Source organism: Pyrgilauda ruficollis, unplaced genomic scaffold, assembly GCF_017590135.1.
Source record: "Pyrgilauda ruficollis isolate IOZ18807 unplaced genomic scaffold, ASM1759013v1 scaffold25, whole genome shotgun sequence".
NCBI classification, from domain to species: Eukaryota; Metazoa; Chordata; class Aves; order Passeriformes; family Passeridae; genus Pyrgilauda; species Pyrgilauda ruficollis.
Window position 1 is genome coordinate 7,125,560 of NW_024523822.1, and position 23,147 is coordinate 7,148,706.

Below are 23,147 nucleotides of genomic sequence, written 5' to 3' on the forward strand. Positions count from 1 at the left end.
CCTGAGAGTAAAGGGGTCAGTGATTTCAGATGGTTTAGGCCAACTGTGGTGTGGCTGCTTTGCACTTCACTCAAAGATCAGCCTATTTTTAAGCATCTTATGCCAACAAAGCCCCTTTGTACATATGAAGTAATTTTTGAGAGGCTTTTTTCTTAATCAAAACCTGTGGTCAAATAAGCAGAGTATTCCATAGAATTCTAGCTTTCATAGAAATTTGACCAGCTATGCTTTTGAAGTACTACTTTCACTATGTAATTAAGTCTTCTAATATAATTCTAAGAGATAATGTAATAGTTCTGATTTCATTAGAAAGCTATACTCTAATAATTCCATAAAGAGAAGTGTGAAACTTCATGCCCTATTTGTCTCTTGGAAGAAAATCATGAAGTTCCTAAAAACACATCAAATTATGTATGCTTCAATCATTAGATTTTACTACAGGAGAAAAACGAAGCCTCAAATTCTTAATATATTTTCCATGCAGACTTAGGAGCAATATTGGCAATGAAGGTATTTTTGCAGAATTTTGTTTTGCCACATCAGGCTGTCAAGTTTTGAGGGATCATTGTATCCATCCTACAGATGTAAGGGACTTAAGCAAGCAGGTGAAGGTCAGTAACAGAGTGATGAACAAAGCTAAAAGCTTCTAATCCAGTATTTTATTTGGTCATACCAATTCAAAACTGCAGATGTGGTTTGCTCTTTTTTTCTTTTGGTAAACTGGGTGTTGTATTTGGCACACAAGCATGCACAACAAAAGGAAAAACACTAACCTTGAGGCCATCATGCAAGATTCTGTACTTCATCCAGGTTACACAACAGCCTCTGAATTTCATGCCTTATACCAGTATCTGCATCAAATTCACACTACCATTGAACTATGGAAGACTAAAGTCCAGGTTTTCAGCCAGTAAGGGCCAGTTTTTTCTGGATATGAATCACTAAAAATTAGAGCATGCTTTAGGTGATGAAAAAAACCCATGAGAAGTTAACTATGTTAAGTGCTATGTTGTTCAAAGCACATCAGAATACCACTTTTACTCTTTAAAAGAATAAAAAGTCTCAAAAAGCTGAAGTGAGACATTGATTATGGTTTACATGAAAATAGTTTTTAAGGCTTAACAACATATATGGTATAAAAAGTTAGGGAAACATTTCCCATTTTATGATTAAGGAATCATCTCTATTTTCCATTTTTACAATATGTATCTGCTCAGGTACACAGAATATTACATTCTTCTGTCTCACAATACCATTGTAACAGCAAACACTGGTTCAGTATTGTTGCCTACAGGGACAAGTGACAAATGAACACCAAATCTTCTTTAACTTAAGAGAGCAACTAGCACCAACAGTCCTGAACATTTCTAACCTAATTCTACTACTGCAGAAAACAGCTGTATGATAAAAGAGTAAGAATCAAGAGCTGGGATGAAGACTGCATACCACTAAGCTAATGTGTAATGTATATGCTCACAGGAAAGATCTGAACATTAGCTTGTTAACATTTAGAAAGAACTCTTCCAAGATTTTTATAGTTTGACATGTTTATTTTAGTTGGATGAACAGATTCAATGAACAAGCTGAAACAGTATTCCTCAGGCCCACAACTGCCTCCCTATGGACTTCTACATCCAAATGTTTAAAATATCAGAAATATCTGGATATTTGCATGAAGTAGTTCAACAGTTATTTCTTGTTCCATGCTTCCCTTTCTTGTCTTTCACGGATTACTTCTTTTAGATATGGTTCGAGATAACGGTGATCCTGAAAAAGAAGAGATATATAGAAGAAATATATTTAAACTTACAGCAAGGTCCAAAAACATCTCAAGTCATTCCTACAGACTGTTTCTTCTGCATTCCTTCCCACGTTTGACTAAACACCAACCTATCAAGGAAAAAAACTCCAAAAAACAAAAAAACCTCAAAACAAACAAGCAAAACTACCAAAACAAAACCCCCCAAAACAAACCAAACAAGAATCCAGCCTTACTTACCCTGAAAAGGTAAACTTTGTATCTGCCAAGGCTGTGATGACAAGTTCTGCACTTCAGCAACAACTAATTACTAATGCCTCATCAACATTAGCAGGCAAAAAGTGATGCTTCCAGCTATGCCTTTAGAAACAGTGTTCTTTTTGGCAGATACTCAAATGTGCAAGATGCACTGTAATTAGTTCAAAGTCCAACAATAATATTCCAGATAATCTCTTTTTGAGCTTAACTTCTAAACAGCACTGTAAACTTGTATTTGATAGAACACCCTGGCCATGTTTAACACTTACAAACCAAACTACTGCTTGAGGAATTGACCAGTTATTCAATGCAGCAGTTACCTAAATATGACCTATGAGACCACAAGAAACAGCCTCTGCTTATTCAGAGATGCATTAATACATCTCTCATGCGTTTATACTCTCCTATAGTCAAAAGTTTGATGATAAAATTCCTCCCTGCCAAGTAACCTGGAGAAAGCTGAGGTGGACAGTGATGCAAAGTCTGTCAACCAATTTACTACCAAAAAATAAAATTTACTTACATCTGATAAGGAAAGTGCAGTTTGTTTTTTGAAGTACAAGGTGACACTTATTTTAATGCATGATTTCCCTACAAATTATTCTTCCTTGGCACCTTCAATGAATAAAAGCTTTGGCTCAAGATTTTCTGCAAGATTAAGAAATTAATCAGAAAAGCAGGAGACCTTCTTTAAGAATTCCAAAGCTATTTACATTGTATTTATTTATCTGACAGCTTAGAAGAAATATTTTGTCTGAACGCAAACAATGTGCTGTGATTCTGAGGTGCAGCATAAGCTTCCGTCATCTTGAGAAAAATTTAGTAATTTGTACAGAAAAACAGATTTCTAAACTGCAATCAAAAGTGTTTTCCAGAGGTACTCCATGAGATACTGACTCATTCATGATAAAGAACATGTAAACATGTGTCTCCCCAGAGAAGGAAAATCCCAACCACCAGTCCTAGCAGTGTCATTTAAGACCTGCACCTTGGAAACACTCCATGCACATACCTCTTCATACTTCACCCACTGGTCTTTGGGAAGGATCTGATGTTTCAAGCTTAAGTCCAGCGCTCGCTTTATGCGAAATACTCTCTCATTGTACAGATGCTCTGGAAGTCTCTTCAATGCCTCTTTTACATCTTCATCTTCATGCAATGTATCATCTCGCATTAACCCTGAACAAAGAAGAATTTACAGTACCACTGAATGAATGTTCTTCAGTAAGATTTAGGACTGACACATGTACCATGGGCAAAACACTGCCAGCACAAACTTATGAAGAAAAGCCAAACCAATCCAGGAGAGCCACTAATTGTTCAGAGAGAGCATGCAATCCTAAACACTGACTTTAAAAGACTCCATTTACTTTTTTCACTCCTTTTCTTAAAGAGGAATAAGGAAAATGGGTATTTAATTCAATGTGTTTCATGAGAATATGCATATACAGAACAAAAACTTCTCTGGATCCAAGGGGTGAACTCATGTGCATCTAATTTTGTATCTCTGTTAAAGATGACTGTCCAGGTAAAGGGTTTTTGAGAGCTCTGAATCCATTAGAGTCAGTCAGCCACAGATGAGACTCCTTCAGTACTGAAGAATTTTTCCCTCAACTGCCCTGTTCATGATGACCAGACCTCTGCTGACTACATGAAGCTATGGAAACCCAAAGCTCTATGTCAATGTGTGAGCTCCAAATTAGAAGTTAAATCAGGGAGAAACACCCAGTCTTCTCAAAACTAAGCACACTCCCACACCTTCTGTGGAACACAGGGTTCTTGAACACAACCGACCTTTCTGTAAGGTTCAGTATTAACAAAATAGGACAATATTACTTCTGTGGCATTCCGAGATGATTACTACAACATACCTTCTGACTTGTGCTTAAAGGTTTTAATCTCATGTGACTGTTTTGGCAGTAGTGTCTCAATAAACAAATATTTGAGTCACATATTCTTAAATTCAGTTTTGTAATTTATTTCAAAGGCACAGGGAGCACTGCTTCTAGTTCAATCACTGTATTAAATTTCATGCTTTGCTAATTTTTTACTCACATTTCAAGGGAAGCAGCAGAAGTAAGAATTTCAGCAGACAGGCATTATCAAAGAGGAATTAAGCACTGCACCTTTGGAGGAAGGATCTAAACTACTTATTTACAGTTCTCTTGTAATTTTTTTCTAATTTCCCCAGGGCAGGTATGTTAACTTCCTTTAAGAGATTTGCTTGTATTGTGGTGAGCAATAAACTGCAGCATCTGAATATTCAGATTCTTGTCATACAAGAACTGTTCTGCCATCTAATTGGTTGAAACAAACTTGGTAACAACTCTGAATAAACTGAAGACAACACCATTAAGGGACCCTCTTCTCCTTCCTTAAGGAAGCCCTGTTTTGACACCTGTTCCACCACTGTGCAGGCCAGAGTGATGCCAGCTGAAGTTATGGTGACACAAAGGGCAGAATAACTGTAATCTTTTTTGCACTTTGGATACTTTGCATAAGTACTGCAGATAGGCTGACTATGATCAGTGGGAACCTCTCCAGCTTCAAGGGCAGTCTTTAAGTTAGAAGTCACTGGCCAGTGAAAGTGACTCGGTGGGGAAATGTAAATAATTGAGCTTTCAGGACTGCTTTGTGAAAGTTTTTTCGACTTCCCCAGCCTGGCCTTAGCTGTTATAAGTTATATATATATATTTTATATATATATATATATATTATATATAAGTTAATTCACTGGAACATGAGCAAACACAGAAATAATTGAAGCTATTGTCAACTTTTTTTGCCACAAAGTAGTAGCTAGTTTTGATCAAAAGGACTTATGCCATTGTGTACATATGCCAGCCATGAACCATAACTAGTTTGAGAACTGTTACATTTGCAGTTTTTAAAACTCAATGAAACACTTACCATATTTGTTGAACCCAGCCGCATTGTAATACCACTTGCAAATCCTGTCTAACAGGCGACCACCTCCTGCAACTGAACATGATGATCATCAGTAGCACAGCAAGGTAAAAGTCAACATTAACACCTTACTGTGGCAGTACACAAATATTTGCTGGCCTCCAACATGTGCAGTAATGTAACACTGCATCAAGTTTGAATTTGACCATATGTGACTTGGGCTCTACTTCTCAGTATCCCGTAACTGACACTGAACTAACTACATACAAGAGTTTAACCCATTTCACTATATCTGAATATTAGGCTGCTTTAAGGCTTGGAAAAATGCTACCTCATCAAAGGTAGCAACAAAACTCTTAGACTCCATAACACTTACATGAGCCAAACCCATAGTCTACATAAAACAAAACCATCAGGCTTTTCCAATAATTTATCTAGGTTCCTTGGCTTTCGCTATGTGACTTCAAGCCCAGCATATTATTATACTGTTAACCTTCTGCTCTCCTCTCCAGATACTCGAATGCTATTCCTTTTTCAAGGAGCTGCCAAAGTCAACCATGAAATCCACATTAAAACCTCAAAAGAAACCCCAACCAAACAAAAAGAATTCATCAGACAAAAAACCAGACCTCCACACCACATATGGCACGTTCACCTTCCTTTAAGTGTGGTTTGGGAAGCAGAGGTGCTTTTACACATTATCAAATACCTCAACAAGGGGTCTGGAAGGGACACGAACGGCACAACACGGGCAATGCAGTGCGGGCGAGCTGTTTCACATGATGACTTTTAAATCATCAGTCTCACCAGGTCACCCCCAAAACACCCCAAAGGAGCTCATCAGAGCACTACCTCAGCAGGTTACTTAGTTACTCCTTCGTCCTTTAGGGCCAGACAAGGAATAACCTTAGACCACTGCGCGCCGAGTCGGTATCCGCGCAGGACAGCAATCCCCGAGGGCCCTCATGAGCAGCCCAAGGCTTCCTCCAGTGCTCCCGAGCATGCTCTACGCCCACAAAGCTCAGCTATCGGGGCCAGGCTCCCGCCGCCGCCACGGCAAGGCCGGCAAGGAGCCTCGCCCGGCGACTGTGGAACCGGCACTCGCTGTCCCCGTCAAGGGCATACGGTGCACAGCGGCTCCCCGGCTCCCCCACTCCCCGTCACGGCCCGCCTCGCTGCCCAGCGCGGGCCGAGGTGAGCCCCGCACCGCAGGCGGGAGGAGGCCGGGAACAGAGCCGGCCCCGCCGCCCCCCCAGCGCCCCCGCCGCCTCACCAGGCGCCCTCGCCGCCATCTTGACCTCGGCGCGCCGCGCGGGCTCCTGGGTAAGGCGCGGGGCGGGGCCGGGCCGCCAATGCCGGCGCCTGCGCTCTGGCGGGAGGGCAGAAATAAGGGACAGACGAAAATAAAAATAAAAATAAAAGTTAGCTTTGCAAAGCACGATAGGCAAAGCAACAACGGGTCACGCCAAGGAGCAAAAACCTATCTCTGCTCAGATATCGCAGCCGCCAGGTGAGCGGGGAGCACAGAGCGCTGCATCTGCCCAGGCCTTCCCTCAGGAAGGGAGCACTGCGGTTTGAAAGGAACAAACTGCGGACATGGGGGAGCACAGAAATAGGCAGTACGCAACGCAGTGGGTCATTTCAGCCAGAAAAGTTTGTGGTTTTATTTATTTTTTTTAATCGTAAAGCCACAAAGTTTTTGTCACGATCCTCATAAAGTTCTTCGATCCCCTCTCCCCTTCCATTTTAGCACTCCCTTTAAATGTTTTGCGTTCATTCTTCATCTATTTCGGCAGAAGCTTGTGCATTCAACATTTCAAAGAAACTGGTTTAGCTCTGGCAGCAATCATTCCTACATTTAAAAATATTAAAGGAATTTAAAGCTCAAAGTTTGAGACATTCAAAATATACAAACTCTGTAATATAATTTCTGTTACAATGGTTTGTCACATGGTAATACATAGTAATAAGGCTAGTGGAGAAAATCTGCAAAAGTTAACTCCAACATTATGAATCCACATATTTTCTATTAACATTTTTACTGTAAACACTATTTTTTACAAGATTGTTTGAAGATTACAGTTTATTATTAGCATTTAATACAGTCAAAAATCCAAGTAAGTATATTGGACTTTGGATACTTTTATTTAACAGGAAGGAATGGGGGGAAGTGCTTAGTCAGCACATTTCACCATGAAATTTGTTATGCCTCTCCACCAAGAACAGTCTATTTAATAGAGTATTTCAAGCAATATTTCCAGGCCAATGGAACAGGAAACATGAGAAAAAAAATACAAAAGAGATAATCTCAGCTATATACTGCAGACAGTGAATGTGATTTTTCAATGTGTTTCAAGCACTTTTTTTTCAAATTCTTAATTTGAATAAGAATTTATCCAAAGTCATAATCTGGAGATCACTACTATTCTCATTCTTTAAATCTCTTTAATCTTACTTTATTTCCCACCTATTAGTAGAATTTCGCCTTTGGATTTTATTCTGTTGTGTGCATAAAAATTGCTATTTTTAGCTTCAACAGTGCAGTCTTAAAACATTGAGGCTTTTTCATTAAAGAAGCTTAAATCCAAATTAAAACATTTGGGTTTCAGATTTCCTGAGCTGTTTTTTTGAAGAAATTCAAACTTCTAAACAACATCAAACAGTTCTGCATGTGGATTAGGCAACTTTTTCGTTCTTCCCAAATACATTGCGAAGCATTTGATAATTCCATATTAATGTGCTTTGTTTAATGATAAGATTAAGTATTTTCAATACTCCTGTGATGCCCAATGTCAGAATTTACTGCAGCTTTTACAACTGACCAACTCTATCATCATAATATACACTACAGCCTCTTTTCATGTGGTTACTTGTGTATTAAAGCCACACAAATCTCATTGGTATGGGGGGAAAAAACTGAACAAGGGGAAGAGAAAACTAACTAAAATAAAGTTCTTCTAGATTTCAGGGACAGTAACAGCTTTTTTTCTTTTTATGATTTTCCTAAATTTTGTTTGCTGGTTTTTTGGTTTTTTTTTTTTTTGACATTCTTCAGGGACAGTAACAACTTTTTTTCTTTTTATGATTTTCGTAAATTTTGTTTGCTGGTTTTTTTTTTTTTTTGACATTTCTAACCAGCTTTTAGGATACTAATTTCAGCAGCCAGCTTCAAAAAGAAACACCTTTGTAACCTATTGAAAGAATGCCTTTCTGTATGAGGAGCTTCACAAATTAATGGTGTAATTATTTCTGCCATACAAGAATAACATTATTATTATTAGCTCAAGCAGGTAAACACAACATTACTTCACTACCACACTATCTTGCTATTCTAACTTTTGGGGAAGAGGGTGAAAGGAGAAGATAACAGAGGGCAAGACAAGGAATAAGTCACTAGCTGGTTTTCCAATCTCCCAAAATTCTGCTATTATCAAAAGAAAAAAAGAAAAAATTTAATTTACCTTTCTGTTAATGTGTTGCATCATCCACTTTCAATTAAGTTAGTGATTAATTACAAGGCTTGCATTAGTAGTAATCAACATATTGGCTCAATCCTTCTGAAATACATTTTTAAGTTACTATAAGTATTACTGTAAGCCTTTAAATCCTACCCGCTTCATAAACAATGAGCTCTTAAACCAGTAATTAAAAAGTTAAGAGACCTTAAAGGGAAGTAGTTTTATAAAGTATGTTTATTTTTCAACTCAATTCTATAATTTTTTACATGTATTACTAATCAAAGCGTTTTTAAGAAATTTTCAAAGTCCTGCATAGACGCTTTGGCAATCTCTGTACAAAACACCTCATCAGGCAAGGATACCAGCTGATCCAGGGAGATGTAGCTGGGCTCTGCTGGGTCATACTGGGCTCTTCCCAGGAATGCAAGAAACATATGCCTCTCTCTGATTCGCAGTAGCTTTGAGTTGAAAACCTAAGAAAGAAAAAGGGAAGAATTTTTTAGGTTGTCTAAATTTCAGACCCTGAGGCATCAAAAATAAGAGAATTTTTTAGACAAACTAAAGATCTAGGAAGCAAACAAGTAATACACTTGTTTTCCTTTAATTTACATCCAACACCAGGTAGGTTACATTTATATATAAATTATCTAGACTCTAAATAAATACTTCAATGCAATATGCTAACATACACAACAAAAAACAGAGTGATACAAAAAACCTAATGTGCTAGGGATTTGTTTCTATATAACAACTAGATTACTTTTGTGTAAGCACAGCCAAGAAAGTGGAGGTATTCAGTAACAGGGAGCACTTTCCCTCCAGCATCAGACAGATTCAAATGACCACTGTTACAAGGAAGAAATTAAGAGGTGACCACCTGGCATAATGCAAATAACAAACTGGTACGGTGGCAAGGGCAAAGGTGAGTGGATGTGACTCCTGTCATCATAATGTGGCCAGAAGGCACAGTGTAGTGGTTCAAAGCAACCATCTGTCTTCTGCTGCACAGCAATGCCTACCTTTGAAGATGCCTGGCACAAAAAAAAAATAATCTAGACAGTCAAAGATGAGAACAATGGTAGGGGAAACACAAAAGAAATCAGCAAAACATTTAAATAGAGAGGGAAGTGGAGAAAATGAGATGCACAGTTAAGGTGTAAAAGCAAAGATCTAAGTTCATTCCTGAGCAGTACAACTGAATAGAGAGAGACGCTACAGGGGCAATAATGAGGACAATATGAATGCTACAGGAAGCAGAGATTTTACTAAAAAAAAAAAGACTCCATTGATGGAAGAAGAGTTCCATGAGGATGCAAACTAATTTGAAAAAGGAAGGAAAAACAAAACTACTGTTCCTCCTCTGCCTTCCTTAAATTTTAAGAGGCAGTCAAAATAGAGGAGGAAAAAAAACCAAACACTTAACCGTCATTTATGGAGATAGCTGACAGAATGGTTACAAGAGCAACTGTAACATCAGAGAGAATGTGACCAAAAAAAATAAAATCCTGTATACTTCCTATTTTCAACATTATTGTCATTCAGGATAAAAGTGAGTACAGATGGAGACAAACATGCATTTGGGAAGGCACAAGTTAAAGGCCCAACCATATACAGACCGATGTGCACTACTACCTGTGTCCTGGAATTCACAGTTTTCAAGGGAGAAAGGGAAGAACAGGAAAGAGAGGGAGAGACTGTGGCAAGAACAAGAACAGAGGAAACACTCCACTTACCCTACCAAACAAAAGGAAGAAAAATAATGAGGTGAACCACCATAAAGCCAACAATAAGACAACGGAGAAGAAGTGAGAAAAACTTGCAGCCATTTACAGATCAAGGAGGGCAAAGTGACAAAGATGAGCATAAAAGCAAGCATCCTTGTTAAGTAAAGATAGATTAAATAGCAAGATAATCAAAATCCTGAGGAGCAGTTTTATTCCCCCATGCAATTTTGGATTTCTAGCCACTTAGATTCTCTATTAAACTTGCTTTAGAAAGAAAATTACTGCAGTTCAGAAGTTGTAATTTCTGCTTTCATTTTCACCTTGTAAGAAGATTATTCAATGCCTACATGCAGTTGCACTAAGTGACTAACACTTTCACTTTTAATTTGTGAGGAAATAGCAGTAATGAGGAGGTACCAAAAAACCCCAAAATAGTAATCAAGAAATGAATCTATTTTCAATCCTGTGGTATTTTAGCAATTGCTGCAGCAATAAGAAGACCTATGATAATCTGATTGTCTAATGGACAGAACCTCTCTTACCTTTACACTGTATTTTCAAATCCTAAAATTTTTAAAGCTTATTTTTTAAGTAGACAAACCTGAAAGAAATGTTTATATTTATATATATAATGTTATCTAATGAACAGATCTTCTGCATAATCTGTCTTTTCTTGTGTCTCTTAGGTAAGATTTCAGGCCAAGCAAATCCCTAAGCAGGCAGTAATCTCTTGCATGAACACAGAAGACATCAGCATGACTACCTCTGTTGAAAACTGTAAATATCACAAGACTGTGGGTAGTGATATCACGTATGCTAAGGGAAAATAAGCAGCAGTTCCACATGGAAATCCTCAATAGTTTCTGAATTGCTAATAAAAGTTCTCTCAATTAGAGTAAAAGCCATAGGCTAGCTGCATAATTCACTTATGTTCTGCATAGAGCAAGGCTCCACCTTCAGCACGTTAATGAAGTGGCTGTGACAAGAGCAGCTACAGTTTATTCCCAGATTAACAGCTCACCTGAGGAAAGCGAGTAAGCATGTGGTGGGGAATGCCCATTATGTTGTGTAAGTAGTCAAATGTCTGTTTGAGTCTCTTTTTACTTGCAGTTAAAATCTTGGGAGTTTTACACACTATCTGTTGAATTTCATCACGTTGAAAACCAAGTTCAATTTGACAAACCTGAAAAACAGCACAATTTTATCTTTGCAAGTCAGCAAATTTAACTTATTTTAATGTGACACTGAAATAAACTAATGCAAAATTCTTCTATCCTTTTACACACAGCAACAAGAATGCAAACCACAAAAAATATCTGCCACTTCAGTTCTTCTCAAGTCAGACAGTGCAAATTATTTATTGTTCTAGATTAAAGTGCAATTTGTTTATAGAATATCCCCAAAATAAAGATAACTTCTGTGAATGTTATGTATTTTCCAGTTTGTCTGAGATATGAACAAAAAAAACACGTTCCCATATGTATGGCAGTTAAAAGCATAAAAATTCTCCAAGAGTCCTTTATCATTTTCAATACCAAGCTGTCAAGAGACTTTCTTCCTGTGGAGCTGTTGAGCTCTGTAAAACACAGCAAATAGCCAGTGCCTACTTTTGCTAATGTGTTGCCTCTTTTGCTAATGTATCCAAGTTACATTCTAGTAATAGGGAGTATAATTTCTATAGTCTTCAACTTAAGACTGCTGAACCTGAAAGAGATGTGTAGAATATATAGTGTATTCAATTTACTCTACAGTTCAATAAAGTCTAAAGTAAGATGTCTTTTTCAGAGACTGCCTTGACTTCAATTATGATTTCCCAAAAGGAAAGCAAAACACATTTTTTCAATAAAATCATGAGCACTCCTCCCAAAGTGCAGAATGGCAAGCAATTAATTGAGTTGTTGAGAAAGAATTCAGCATACAAGACTGTCTGTTAACTCAGTCATTTCTTCTATCCTCCAGTGACACTTACAAGCAGCTTGTTTTCAGTCAGAAGTGGGTGTGCTTGCCAGTTAACATAACCAGACTTTCATATCAAACTAAGGTACTTCAGCTGGCAAGAAGGTGGTGTTTTTGTTTGCCCAGTTTGATGTGCCAAGACTGCAGCTCTTTTCCAGAACTGCTTGTAAAATATGAAGGGAGGACTTAGAATATGGGTTTTGAATTTACCTTAGGACTTCCAAATCCTTGCAGGGAACTGTTTCTAAAGGCAACTATAATTAGGTCTTTCAAGCCCTCATTTTAACTTTTCTTCTTCATAAATATTTGTGCACCACACAAAATACCAATCAACTAAGACAGCATGCAAGTATGAAAATAAGTGTTTGCACATGAGTGGTATCTTCCATGGACCTGAGGTGGCAGGGGTAACTTCCTGCATCAAGATACACAACCGGAGTTAAGACCCCATGTTAAATCACTGCAGAGATAAAGCTGGGCCCACTGCAGAGGTAATTGTGGCAAGAATCTTGAGCTTTTATCTTCTACTCTGTGACACCGAACAGCTCCCACTACATGATCAGTGAGCTCAAGTGTAAATTGCTTTGACTGCACTCAGTCTGACAGCAAACATGTTTAATATTCAATAACTCTCTAGGCCACATGCTAATATCATTATTGCATAAGCCTCAGCAATAGTCAACGAAGTATGTTTTATTCCCACAACAGGCAGTGGTAATGAAAGCTTTGACAGGTTTTACCCTGTCAATGAATCTCTATAAACCCTCAGAGGATGGACTAAGCCATCCCTCAGCACATTTAGTCCATGACTGGTATCTTATGACAACCAAGATCAGCTACTGTACTTGTTTCTGAATAAGAGTCCACTCAGAACGAGGGACACAACCTGATCGCTTCTGAACTGTTGGTACATGATGTCACTTTCCAAGTACTGTCCTACCACAGCAGTTTAGGACATACAGGTCTGAACACAGATTCTGAATCCAATCTCCTGAAAAGCTTGAGCTGTTAAGAATGAGTAGATTCCAACAGCGGGGACCTAAAAATCCTTCCTTTCTTTCCCCTTCTCACACATTTTAAAAACAGAGGTGCTATGTTGTATTTCTTGGTAGATAAACAAGATAGTCACATAGAACTAAAGACCTCAAAAACACATTCATTATAATAATGGCTCCCTAGACTGTGGAAACAATGTGTGTTTAAAAGAAAGCACTATTAATTAGAACAGTCTGCCACTTTCCAGTCTCCTCCCTTACCACACACACATTTCAGACTGCAAGATTTCTAGCATTTAATAGTTTCAGAACAGTGAGTCTGTCTGAAAATTATACATCTTGATTTATAGTTATTTGTTATAGAATAATGGAATTTCACAAATTGTTACACTACATCATGCTGTTTGGCCTCGATGGCTTTACAGCACAGTAATTAAAGCAATACACTTACATTTTCAAAAGGGAAAGGAATCCCCATGGGTTCGAAGTTATTTACCCAACAGTTGTTAATAATGACCATCTGCTATCAGACAATAGGTGTCAAATGCACATTTTGGCAGGCTAGTTACCTGCCAGGAGAAAAATAATCAACTGCACATTTCTTGCTCCTAAATACTCACAGACAATCCAGGTTAGCAAAAAACCATAATAATTAAGGGGAGGGAAAAAAAAGACTGAGTATTTTTCTACTCATTAAAAAATGGGTGACCATTTATGTCATCATATAGTAACTTTTGGTAGGAAGGCAATACATCAGAGTAGAAGACCGAATAAGGTAACACTCCAGGCATTGCGTAAGCTTGCAGGCTATAGAGGAAAATACATTCTTTAACAGTTATTTTATATCACCACTAAAATTATTTCATTATGTTCTTTCTGTACACCATCCTCTACACAAATTTTGTCTTCTGACAACTCATAAACTACATACAATACACTTTTACTATCTATTCATAAGCTCACCTGAAGATTTTCTTTTACAGGCTCTATTTTGCCAGTTAGTAGCCTTGGAAGACGAATTACCAGATCCTTTGTCTACAATCAGAAAAAAACACATAAATTAAAGAGTTTTACTGAAGGCTTCAAAAAAAAGATCCTATATAAACTTTTTTTTTGCATTTCATTTTGTATTTCATTTTACCTCTACACCAAAGATGAAATGAAACAGCAGTATGTTAAAATGCAAAACATTACTCAAATATTTTCTTTTGGAAAACAAAAAATAATACAATTGTAAAGCAGACAGGAAGAGGGAGTAAAAGCATGCATCAAAAGGTGAAAGTATGCTCAATTGCCCATTTTCTCTCAGCCCTCAAGATGTTTCTTCCCATCTTTTTAAAAAAAGTAAACAACACACTACCCGACGGAGGCTATAAAAGGATTTTTTAGTGGCAGTGGAGCTAACTTCTGAATTTGGTTAGATAACAGTGTAACAGCACTACAAGCAATACTCCACATTCCCTGAAGTGTCTGATTACTTGTAATCCACCCTGAGTACAAGGTGGCGGCTAAACCTTTTTCCAAGGAGATGTCTCACCTCAAATATGGAAAGGCCAGCAACAGGGCACTGTAGCAGCTATGACTGTTCAGCTAATAGAAGAACCCAAGATTCCACTTGGAATTTGACATTCATTGCAATCCCCACCTACTGCAGGATACAACTAACACTGCCCACTTACTCCAGGCAAGTCCAGCTGCTACCTGCCCTGAAGATCCCAAAGCATGGTGCTGAATACCTGCTGAGCATGTAAGAGGTATATACTCATGAGCACATACAGAGGTCACTCTTGGTGAGCTGAGCATATGAATTGGCATTTATCTTGATAAGATATTCACAGATTAGACTATTTTTTAAATTATTTAAATATGTTACATAAATATGTTACTTACTTATTATTTAAGTGTCTTAAAGAGATGAAGAGCACCAAAGAATTTCCCAGAAGTTAAAAGAGCTGCTTGCTGTTTCAGTAATTAATTCAGTCCTCTGATCCACCTCAAATAATAGAACTGGACATACACATGCTTATTTGATAATAACCTGTAGCAGGTCATCTTCAGAAACTGTACTTCAGGTCCTCGGTATGTTAGATGTCCATATCACTTCTACAGTTAAATCCATGTTACCCTCCTGTAACCCTCTAGTGACATTACTGATGTTAACACAATGCTTGCTGATAATCTCTGAACACTTGGAGTATTCATATGGCAAGACCTTACAACTGTCACTAACAAAATACCTGAAGACTTCAGTCTTTACCTTTTTTACACTGAGACCAAGTTCATTTTTGAAGAAACCCAGTCTGTTATCCAGTCTTTCCACTGAAAACAACAGCAAATACGGAGCTCTTGAGACCATCTGAGCAATTTCCGACTTACCAAATTTTTTTGATTTTAGGTAAGCCACTCTAAAAAGAGAAGAAAAACAAAATAAAATCCAGTGATGAAAATTATATTGCCTCCATTTATTTAGTGATCACTTAAATTCCTCAGTGATATCTTATAAATGGACAGATGTTCTAGCATTAACATGCAACCCTGCCAAAAATAATTAGGGTGAAATCTGCAGTTATCGTAAAAGCAAAATACCCTTCCTTCCAATTAATTAGAAGTAAAATAAACCTCAGAGCAGAATGTCAATACTGAAGACAGATTTTAATTCCTTCCAGCTGTACTTAAGCAGATAACTATGTTAACCTACATTAACTACCAGTCTGTCTCCTAGATTGCAAACACATTAATAGGGTATGGACAAGAAGATATATACAGCCTTTTGCTATTTTAATGAATTCCGTTTCTACTGCTGAAAGAACAGAGTACTATACCTCATACATTCCCATTTTGCCAATAGCATTGGAGTAGAAATATCATACAATGATGCTATGTGTAGAGATAATGTCAAAAAAGACATTTCTACATCAGCTGAAGTTGTGTTTGCCACAAACAGGTTCCTATTTTCAGTCACTGGTCTAACAAGCAAGTAACAAACATCTGGTTGTCAGAAAGCAAGAGGAGTTCACTGAAGTTTTGATATTTAACAGAGCTTGCTTTCTTCCTTTCTTTCCAAGTCAAAACTTTTTCCAGACTTTGATTTCAGTGAAAGTGAAATCCTGTTTCAAGTACCACTTGCAGTAGATGATTACCACAGCTCCCAGAAAAAAGGGCTTGAAGAGGGGAAATCCAGCACACCAAGTAAAGAGACACAATTAATCCACATACTACCACGTACTAAACAACTAAACTATCATTTGGAGAGGCTTCCTCTGGTTATGGATGAGAGTAGTTGCAATATGAGAAGTATTTGCAGTCAGATCAACTTAGAGCATACAAGAACTGGTTTATCTGGTAGTAATTAAGATACTAAATGGGTTGCAGGATATTCTGCAGAAGCAGATATTCCGCAAAAAATGGGCTTTCTGTTAAACCATGTCTTGTGAAGAAAAAAAAATAAAATTACCTTCCAGTCACTACAACTTCCCTCTTTCCACAAATCCTCAGAAATTAAGTTATCACAAGCCAAAAACTCCCAGATGGAAGATACAAAAACAAGCTCTAAAGAACCAATTCCTAACTGAACAGGCACCACAACACAGAAGACTAGGCTCCAGACAATGACAGTGGAACTGGCACAGCTTCCAAGCACCCCAGAAACAGCTAAATGAGCCAATTAAAAATCAAATCTTTTGGCTATCCTGACTCCTGACTTCTTTTCTCTTAATAAGTCATTAGCATTCACACTTGAAGCATTTCTTCCTGGAAAGGCAAGAAACTTAAAAGAGGGATGGCAAGATTGTAGTAACCTGACTATAGAAAATTGAGTATTAAAGGAACACAACTATCCAACCTGGCCAAAGCTTGAGATACATCTGTGAGTGCTGGCACCGAGGTTAGCCCTCGTTCCACTACAGGGCTCAGCAGTTCTATGTAGCATGTTAACAGTTTTAAGTCATCATTAACACCCGCATGAAACAAAGCATCTGGTGCAGCTGCAGTACAGACACTGATTTGCAACTGTCAAAATTGTTAGGAATTATGGAATGTTTTGACTTTTACAGTGTTTATCTCAAGTCAAATGCCAAACCTATTGAAATTTGTGTTTTGTTTCCTGGCAACATGGAATCCATAGCAATAAAACATTCCAGAGTGATGTAACCAATACCACATCCATCTGCACCGAACTGTTTATGCAAAGGTGATACTCAGCTTTCAAAAGAAAGCTATTTGAGACACACTCACTTCATAGTCAGTCTTTACAGCACACTTACTTTAAAGCCTGCAGGAAATCATTCACCAGTGTAAATCTTACAGAAGAATCATACTGCAGAAAATTAAGCAGAAATCAGATTGCTCTGTTTAGCCTCTTCTTTCCTAACTAACCAGTGCCACAGAAGTGTCACTGAAAATTTGATCTGACTTCATGGAAGAGCTAGGGTATTTATCACAAAAAAACCCACAAACCTCTATTCAGAAGAGCATAAGCAATCTGGTCAGATATCTAGACTCAAAGCTACTGCTGTAAAATGACACAGGGTATTTTTTTGAATATTGTTTCTGAAAGGCCACTTACTGAACACAAGATTAGAAAAACAGAGGGGAATGAAGTTAGGTCTATGTTATACAAGAGTCTAGTCATGTGCCTGTTTCTAAGTATCTGTACTTTCAGATTTCAGACAGAAATGCTACTACATGCAAGAGCCAAGACCACAGACTTTTTCTCTGGAGTACTGGGAAGTTTTGAGTTCATTAAACATGCACATACATATACACATGAGTTGTTCTGAAAGAAAACTATTGAATTAGGAATAATATTATAAATTAAAGTTCATTGTAAAGACTGAAGAACAATTTAGGGCCATACAAGTGTAAACGAACACAAATTAGCTCATTGTAGTATTGTGTTGAGTTTCAGCTGGACAACAGGAAAAAAGTCACCAAAACATCCTGCTGCTATTAGATGTCAACACAAAATAAATCTTCTTTGATTGCAGAAATCATGAGGTTTCAAATTTTGACTAAAGAGTTTAATCTTGCTCTACAAATTTATGTAAAGCCTAAGGGATGTCATTTTGGGAAGAAAGCTGACACGAGTTAAGCAAGTGGCCTAAGGTGGCAAGCTGCTTCCTCTGTGGCAAAGAGACAGGGATGGGCAGTAAAAATTTGTTACTAGGCAGTTTTCAGGTGCATGAAGGTGTTGACTTATGATACCATCACACCTTAGTGCCAACAGATGGGGAGGCACAAGAATACAGAGCCAGGGGTTGAGTAAGAAAGGAGGCAGCACGCAGCACAGCTCCATCAGACAAGGTTAAACCAACTGGGAAGCCAGATCTTCAAGCCAAGGGGCTTAACACCCTGCTACTACTCAAAAGGCTTACCTGGTTTCTAAAGCTTCCAGATCTTCACCAAGGATGTATGGATTTTTGGTCAGGAATGGTCCCAGCTGATTGTCTTCTACACCCACATCCTTAAGAAACAGAAGTATTTTTTTTACATCTTTTTCAAAGTCCAAGGTCAGTAAGAGCTGACCTGCCTTTTGACGTTTCTCCACTTGGGATAAGTCAACTCCTACAACAAACAAAATTAGAAGTTGTTTTAATTAAACACAGACCCTGCTTTCTGTAAGTGTTTCCCAAAGGCATGCTGGAATTTACAGGTCTACTCAATTTTTTGCACTGATTTTGCATACTTTAATTACTCAACACAGCAAGGCTACGCCACCTTGTATATTGTGGAAAGACTCCAGATAAAATAAGCAGTCATTTTAGAAGCTTTTGCTGAGTTTATTTTTTGAAGAAAGACATTTGCAGTGAATCTTGCATGTGCCACATTTAGAGACCTGCTCTTGTTGCACAGAAGTATGTGTGCATGAAATTTCCACATCTGTTATAAAAGGGAAGATGACAATTTTGCAGTGAAGTGACTTTGTATACTGACTCACACATGACAATTTCTTACTACACGGGGACAGATTCCCCCTCTCAAATATTAATTTCTACAACCTCTTTCTAGTCTTCCTTGCACGTTTGGGCAACATGGTGGTGAGAAAGCTTGAACATGGGTATCTCTGCACTCCAAGTGTTTTTTTGATGAGAAAGAAGGTTCTTGTCAATCCCCCCCCTCTTGCCTCTCCAGGGTGCTGTGCCTCACTCCTAATGTTATGTATGGCAACCATCCTCTTTCCTTCCTTCCAAGGATGAAGAGCTGCACCTTGTTTTGCAGCAAATTAAAGCATCCTTAACCAGCCCAAAAGAAGAAAGACCAATTAAGTAACACAGTGATCCCCACCTCCTGAAGCTGTGGGGGATGCCTCCTTCTAACACTCACAGCACTCAGGGACTAACACCAGCCAGCTTTGTTTCCCAGTAGCATGGCATTGCTAGTGATACAGTCCCGTTTTTGTCTGTTTACCCTAAATAACATTCTGCAGCTTTTTACCACTGGTCACTGTTCCCATCTTCAAGTTTACACGGTAACCAGTAAGAGCAAAGCAGAAATTACAGGATCTCCAAGGCTCCTGCTATAGGCAGAGCACACAAACAAAATCACACGTACCTAGGTGGACAAGTTTCGCAAGGGTTTCTGAGTGATCAACATAATCTCGGAGCGTGGAAGACTGAATGGGGAGAAGTGGTTCTGCAATGATCTGTACAGCTTCTTCTTCAGAAATCACTTCCAAAGCAGATGAAGGTGGGATGTCATCCCAGTCTGAGAAACAAATATAGAAGACCCAAATGCATTTTGTGAAAGACGAAGCTGCTCCCACCAAATGCTATACAGATCTCTTAAAATCCTTTCCAAAATGCAGGAACACTGTGCCATGTGATAAACAGCCAACCTATTATTTGAAAACATAAAAACATAGACTGCTCCCAGCTTTTGCCTCTGTTCCACCTCCTGGTCACTGCCTATCACCTTTTACTCATATGGCCACAAGTGAGAGTAGTATCCAGCAAGCCTGCCTTCAGTCTGCTGCCCAGACCACTGCAGACAATAGATCATATCACCCTCTGGAAATGGATCGTCTTTCATGTCTTCACAAATGCATTCTTGCCTGATCACAGCCAGATAAAAGGCTACTGCAAAGACTATTTTTCATAACGAGACCAGCCCACTATTTTGTGGCTCTCCTGAATATGTTGTCTGAAATGCAGCTGTTTTAACTTTCAATGTATTTCATAGCCAACTCCAGCCAAGCTGTTATGCCTTATCCACTACAGAAAGGTAAAGCTCACTGCCACTATCTCTAATAGCAAAAGGAATAGCTTGCTACTCACTAAGTTTTCAAAGGGAACATCATTATGCTTGTTTTCCCTTAAGTGTTCCAAGTGACACTTGTGTCTTTAAAAACAAGTGTCTTTAAAAAAACAAATTCTCTAAACAGATCTATTTTTCCATTGATAGGAGCTCACAGCAGCAAGATTAAGATTGCTGTTTGCAGGCTAGCTGCTAGCATCCACATCAATCACCAATTTGATTACTGATAAGATGTCCTGATTACAAATTCTTCAGGAAGGGCATTTTCAGTGCTCTATACCTTTGTATAATGGCTTCGAAGAGACCAGGGTAATGCTCTTCCAAATCAAGAAACAAAGGCACACCAGAACTCTACTACAAGTAATTCCAAAGTAATTAGGATGTGCCTAATGCTCCAGGAAGAGTTGCACAGACTAGTTTCATAGCTGTTGAAGGTCTTGTCTTTTTCTCACAGCCTCAGAAACAAAAGCACAGTAAAATGTTTTCAGCAACATTTACACATTGAACAGGAACTCTCTAGGAATCTATAGGAATATCAAGTGGTTTTTTTCAACTTGTTGAGGACCAAACCAATATACAATAAAGTCCATTCCAGATGCATGCATGTCTTTTATTTTTACAATATATACAATATATTTTACAATATATACAATATATTTACAATATATACAATATACATTCCAGATGCATGCATGTCTTTTATTGCCTCTTTAAGGTCCTTACACTTGCTATTGGGAATGATACTTCCAAGATACCAAAGCCCCCCCAAAATTATCAATTATGTTTATTCCATTATATAAACTGACAATTGGGCAAAATGCTACACGCACACACACATTCTCCAGTCAGTCTGCTGGCAGATAAAAATCTGGCAAGTGGATAAACTGCATCGCAGGTGCAGCCACATACCAGCTGCTGACCCATCACTTTGGTCAGCACTGGGTCAGAACCAGCTACACACACAGATCTCTGGTGCAGGTCTGAGCCACCCCAAATAATAAACTCTGTATAATCCAGGCTGGTTGGGCTCAAAGCAGAATCTGAACATAAAAGGCTGCTCAGTAATTCAGAGCAAGTTTCCTCAGCATACACAAAGCAATTGGAAAGGATGGAAAATTATAATCCTTGTTTAGATGTAAAAATAGGGGGGAAAAGTGAGTAAATTTCCTCAGGGCAACAACACCAAGGCGCCGCTATATTTATCTCCTTTCGTGTCCTTTTCTCAGAACACAGCTGGGCGAGCACTTCTCATCAGAGCACTGCTTAAGGAGGTTTCACACCACTGCCTCCTGTTGGTCAGTCCTGATCCCTCAAGCCGTGGAGTGTGAGCTGCTTCAGGCGTGCGATCTCCCTGCCTCGCTCAAAATAAAAAATAAAAAAAAACCCAAGAAAACAAAACAAAACCGCAAAAAAACCAAACCCAACAACAACAAAAAAGCCCAAAAAACCACCCCAAAACGAGGCAAAAAAAACCCCAAAAAAAAAAAAAAAAAAAAAACAAAAAAACAAAACAAACAAACAACCAACCAAAAAAAAAAAAACCACAAAAAATCACAAAAAACACCAAACCCAAAAAAACTCAAACCAAAACCCTTTAGTTTGTACCACCACATCTGTGAGGGAAAGGCAAATGCTCAGCAGATGCAGGTAAGGTTATGAAAACTCCTTCAAATGGCTGCTCCAGACCTACATTTTCACCCAAAACATTATACCTTTATTTCACTTTAAAGGTATTCTTTGCATGCCACATCGACCATAACTACCTGAATTAACTACGGAGCTAATCAGAAGTGAAAGTCAGGAACTCCAAACACATATTCTAGGCAAACAGGGCAAAAAAGGAGAACCCAGTTGGGGTTAAACCGCAGCATACTGAAAACATAATTTGAGGATTTGGGAGAAATACTATCCCTTAAAGCCTCTTACCTTTGTCCAGTATTTTTGCATTCAGATCAGGTAATATTTCTGCTTTTGCTCGTTCCTGTTGTACTGCAGGCAAGTTACTTTCCGGAGAGGAGCAGGATCCATCCTCGGCGCCGTCGGGCGGGGAACAGCTCCCTAGGGACACTGGCCTGCAGGCCTGCAGTCGGCACAGAGCCGCCTCCTTCCCAGCGGGCAGCACAGCCCGACGGGCACACTCCCGAGCGGGGCAGCCACCGCCCCGGAGCCCCCGAGGGAGCTCAGCAGCACGGGCCGTGCTCAGCAGGCAAGCCCAGCGGGCGGCGTGCCGAGCCCACAGAGCCATCACCAGCACGGCATCCTGCAGGCACAGAAAGGCCGCGGAGTGACACCGGCGCTCCCGCCTCGCCGTAGCCCGGCGTTACAGGAATCCCTCACTACAAAGCACCACCTAGCTGCCTTCAGGCTTTAAACGCGCGACAAACGGAGGAGCCGGGTCTGAGCCACCGCCCGCCGCCCCCTAGGACAGCCGTTCCCTTGGGAGCACGGGGGAAGCCCAGCCCGGACCTAAACCCTCCCAGGGGGACGGGGCCCTCCGCATAAAGCCGCGACCGCACACTCTCCACAGGGCGAGGAGGTTGAGTCGGGCCGCGCCCGCCGCCCTCCCCTCGCAGGGCTCCCCAGGCCGGCAGCCACTGCATGCAGCCTACAGAAGAAGGGGCAGTGCCGCCCGGCCCGGGAGCAGCGGGACCCACCGGGGCCTCACCTGCGTAGCACGGCACGGCACGGCCCACGTGTGCGCCCCGCTCCCCGGCCCGGCCCGGGCGAGACCACTCCGGAGAAAACGGAGGGGGGGAAGCAGGCAGCAGCGCCCTTCTCTCTGCGTGTTGTAAAAGGACTATGTGGCCCCACCACCCCCCTCCCGCTCTCCGTTGCTTTC

At 39.5% G+C, this 23,147-nt stretch overlaps 2 protein-coding genes across 2 annotated transcripts; both read right to left on the reverse strand.

The window, feature by feature from the left end:
- Nucleotides 1–1,529: 1,529 nt before the first annotated feature.
- LOC121355409 (cytochrome b-c1 complex subunit 7) lies at nucleotides 1,530–6,307 on the reverse strand. The gene is made up of 4 exons (XM_041470815.1): nucleotides 6,198–6,307; nucleotides 4,928–4,999; nucleotides 3,030–3,196; nucleotides 1,530–1,767 (listed from the first exon to the last, which is right to left on the reverse strand). The coding sequence occupies exons 1-4, from the start codon at nucleotides 6,214–6,216 to the stop codon at nucleotides 1,690–1,692; spliced, it is 336 nt and encodes a 111-aa protein (XP_041326749.1). The 5' UTR covers nucleotides 6,217–6,307; the 3' UTR covers nucleotides 1,530–1,689.
- A 2,290-nt stretch (nucleotides 6,308–8,597) lies between these two features.
- Nucleotides 8,598–23,097, reverse strand: MTERF3 (mitochondrial transcription termination factor 3). The gene is made up of 8 exons (XM_041470829.1): nucleotides 22,974–23,097; nucleotides 22,235–22,568; nucleotides 19,607–19,759; nucleotides 18,430–18,619; nucleotides 15,315–15,462; nucleotides 14,021–14,092; nucleotides 11,128–11,289; nucleotides 8,598–8,855 (listed from the first exon to the last, which is right to left on the reverse strand). Exons 2-8 carry the CDS (start codon nucleotides 22,551–22,553, stop codon nucleotides 8,661–8,663), a joined length of 1,239 nt encoding a protein of 412 aa, XP_041326763.1. The 5' UTR covers nucleotides 22,554–22,568; nucleotides 22,974–23,097; the 3' UTR covers nucleotides 8,598–8,660.
- Between the last annotated feature and the right edge of the window lie 50 nt (nucleotides 23,098–23,147).

Excerpts from the sequence above, each read along its gene's own strand:
- LOC121355409 (XM_041470815.1), bottom strand. Across the intron at positions 3,197-4,927 it reads GGCTGGGTTCAACAAATATG|GGTTAATGCGAGATGATACA; the intron begins GTAAGTGTTTCA and ends TTCTTTGTTCAG. Across the intron at positions 1,768-3,029 it reads AGTGGGTGAAGTATGAAGAG|GATCACCGTTATCTCGAACC; the intron begins GTATGTGCATGG and ends CTTCTTTTTCAG.
- MTERF3 (XM_041470829.1), bottom strand. The coding sequence starts at position 22,553 with ATGGCTCTGTGGGCTCGGCACGCCGCCCGCTGGGCTTGCCTGCTGAGC. Across the intron at positions 14,093-15,314 it reads TTGGTCTCAGTGTAAAAAAG|ACAAAGGATCTGGTAATTCG; the intron begins GTAAAGACTGAA and ends TTCTGATTGTAG. Across the intron at positions 11,290-14,020 it reads CTGTAAAAGAAAATCTTCAG|GTTTGTCAAATTGAACTTGG; the intron begins GTGAGCTTATGA and ends GCTGTTTTTCAG.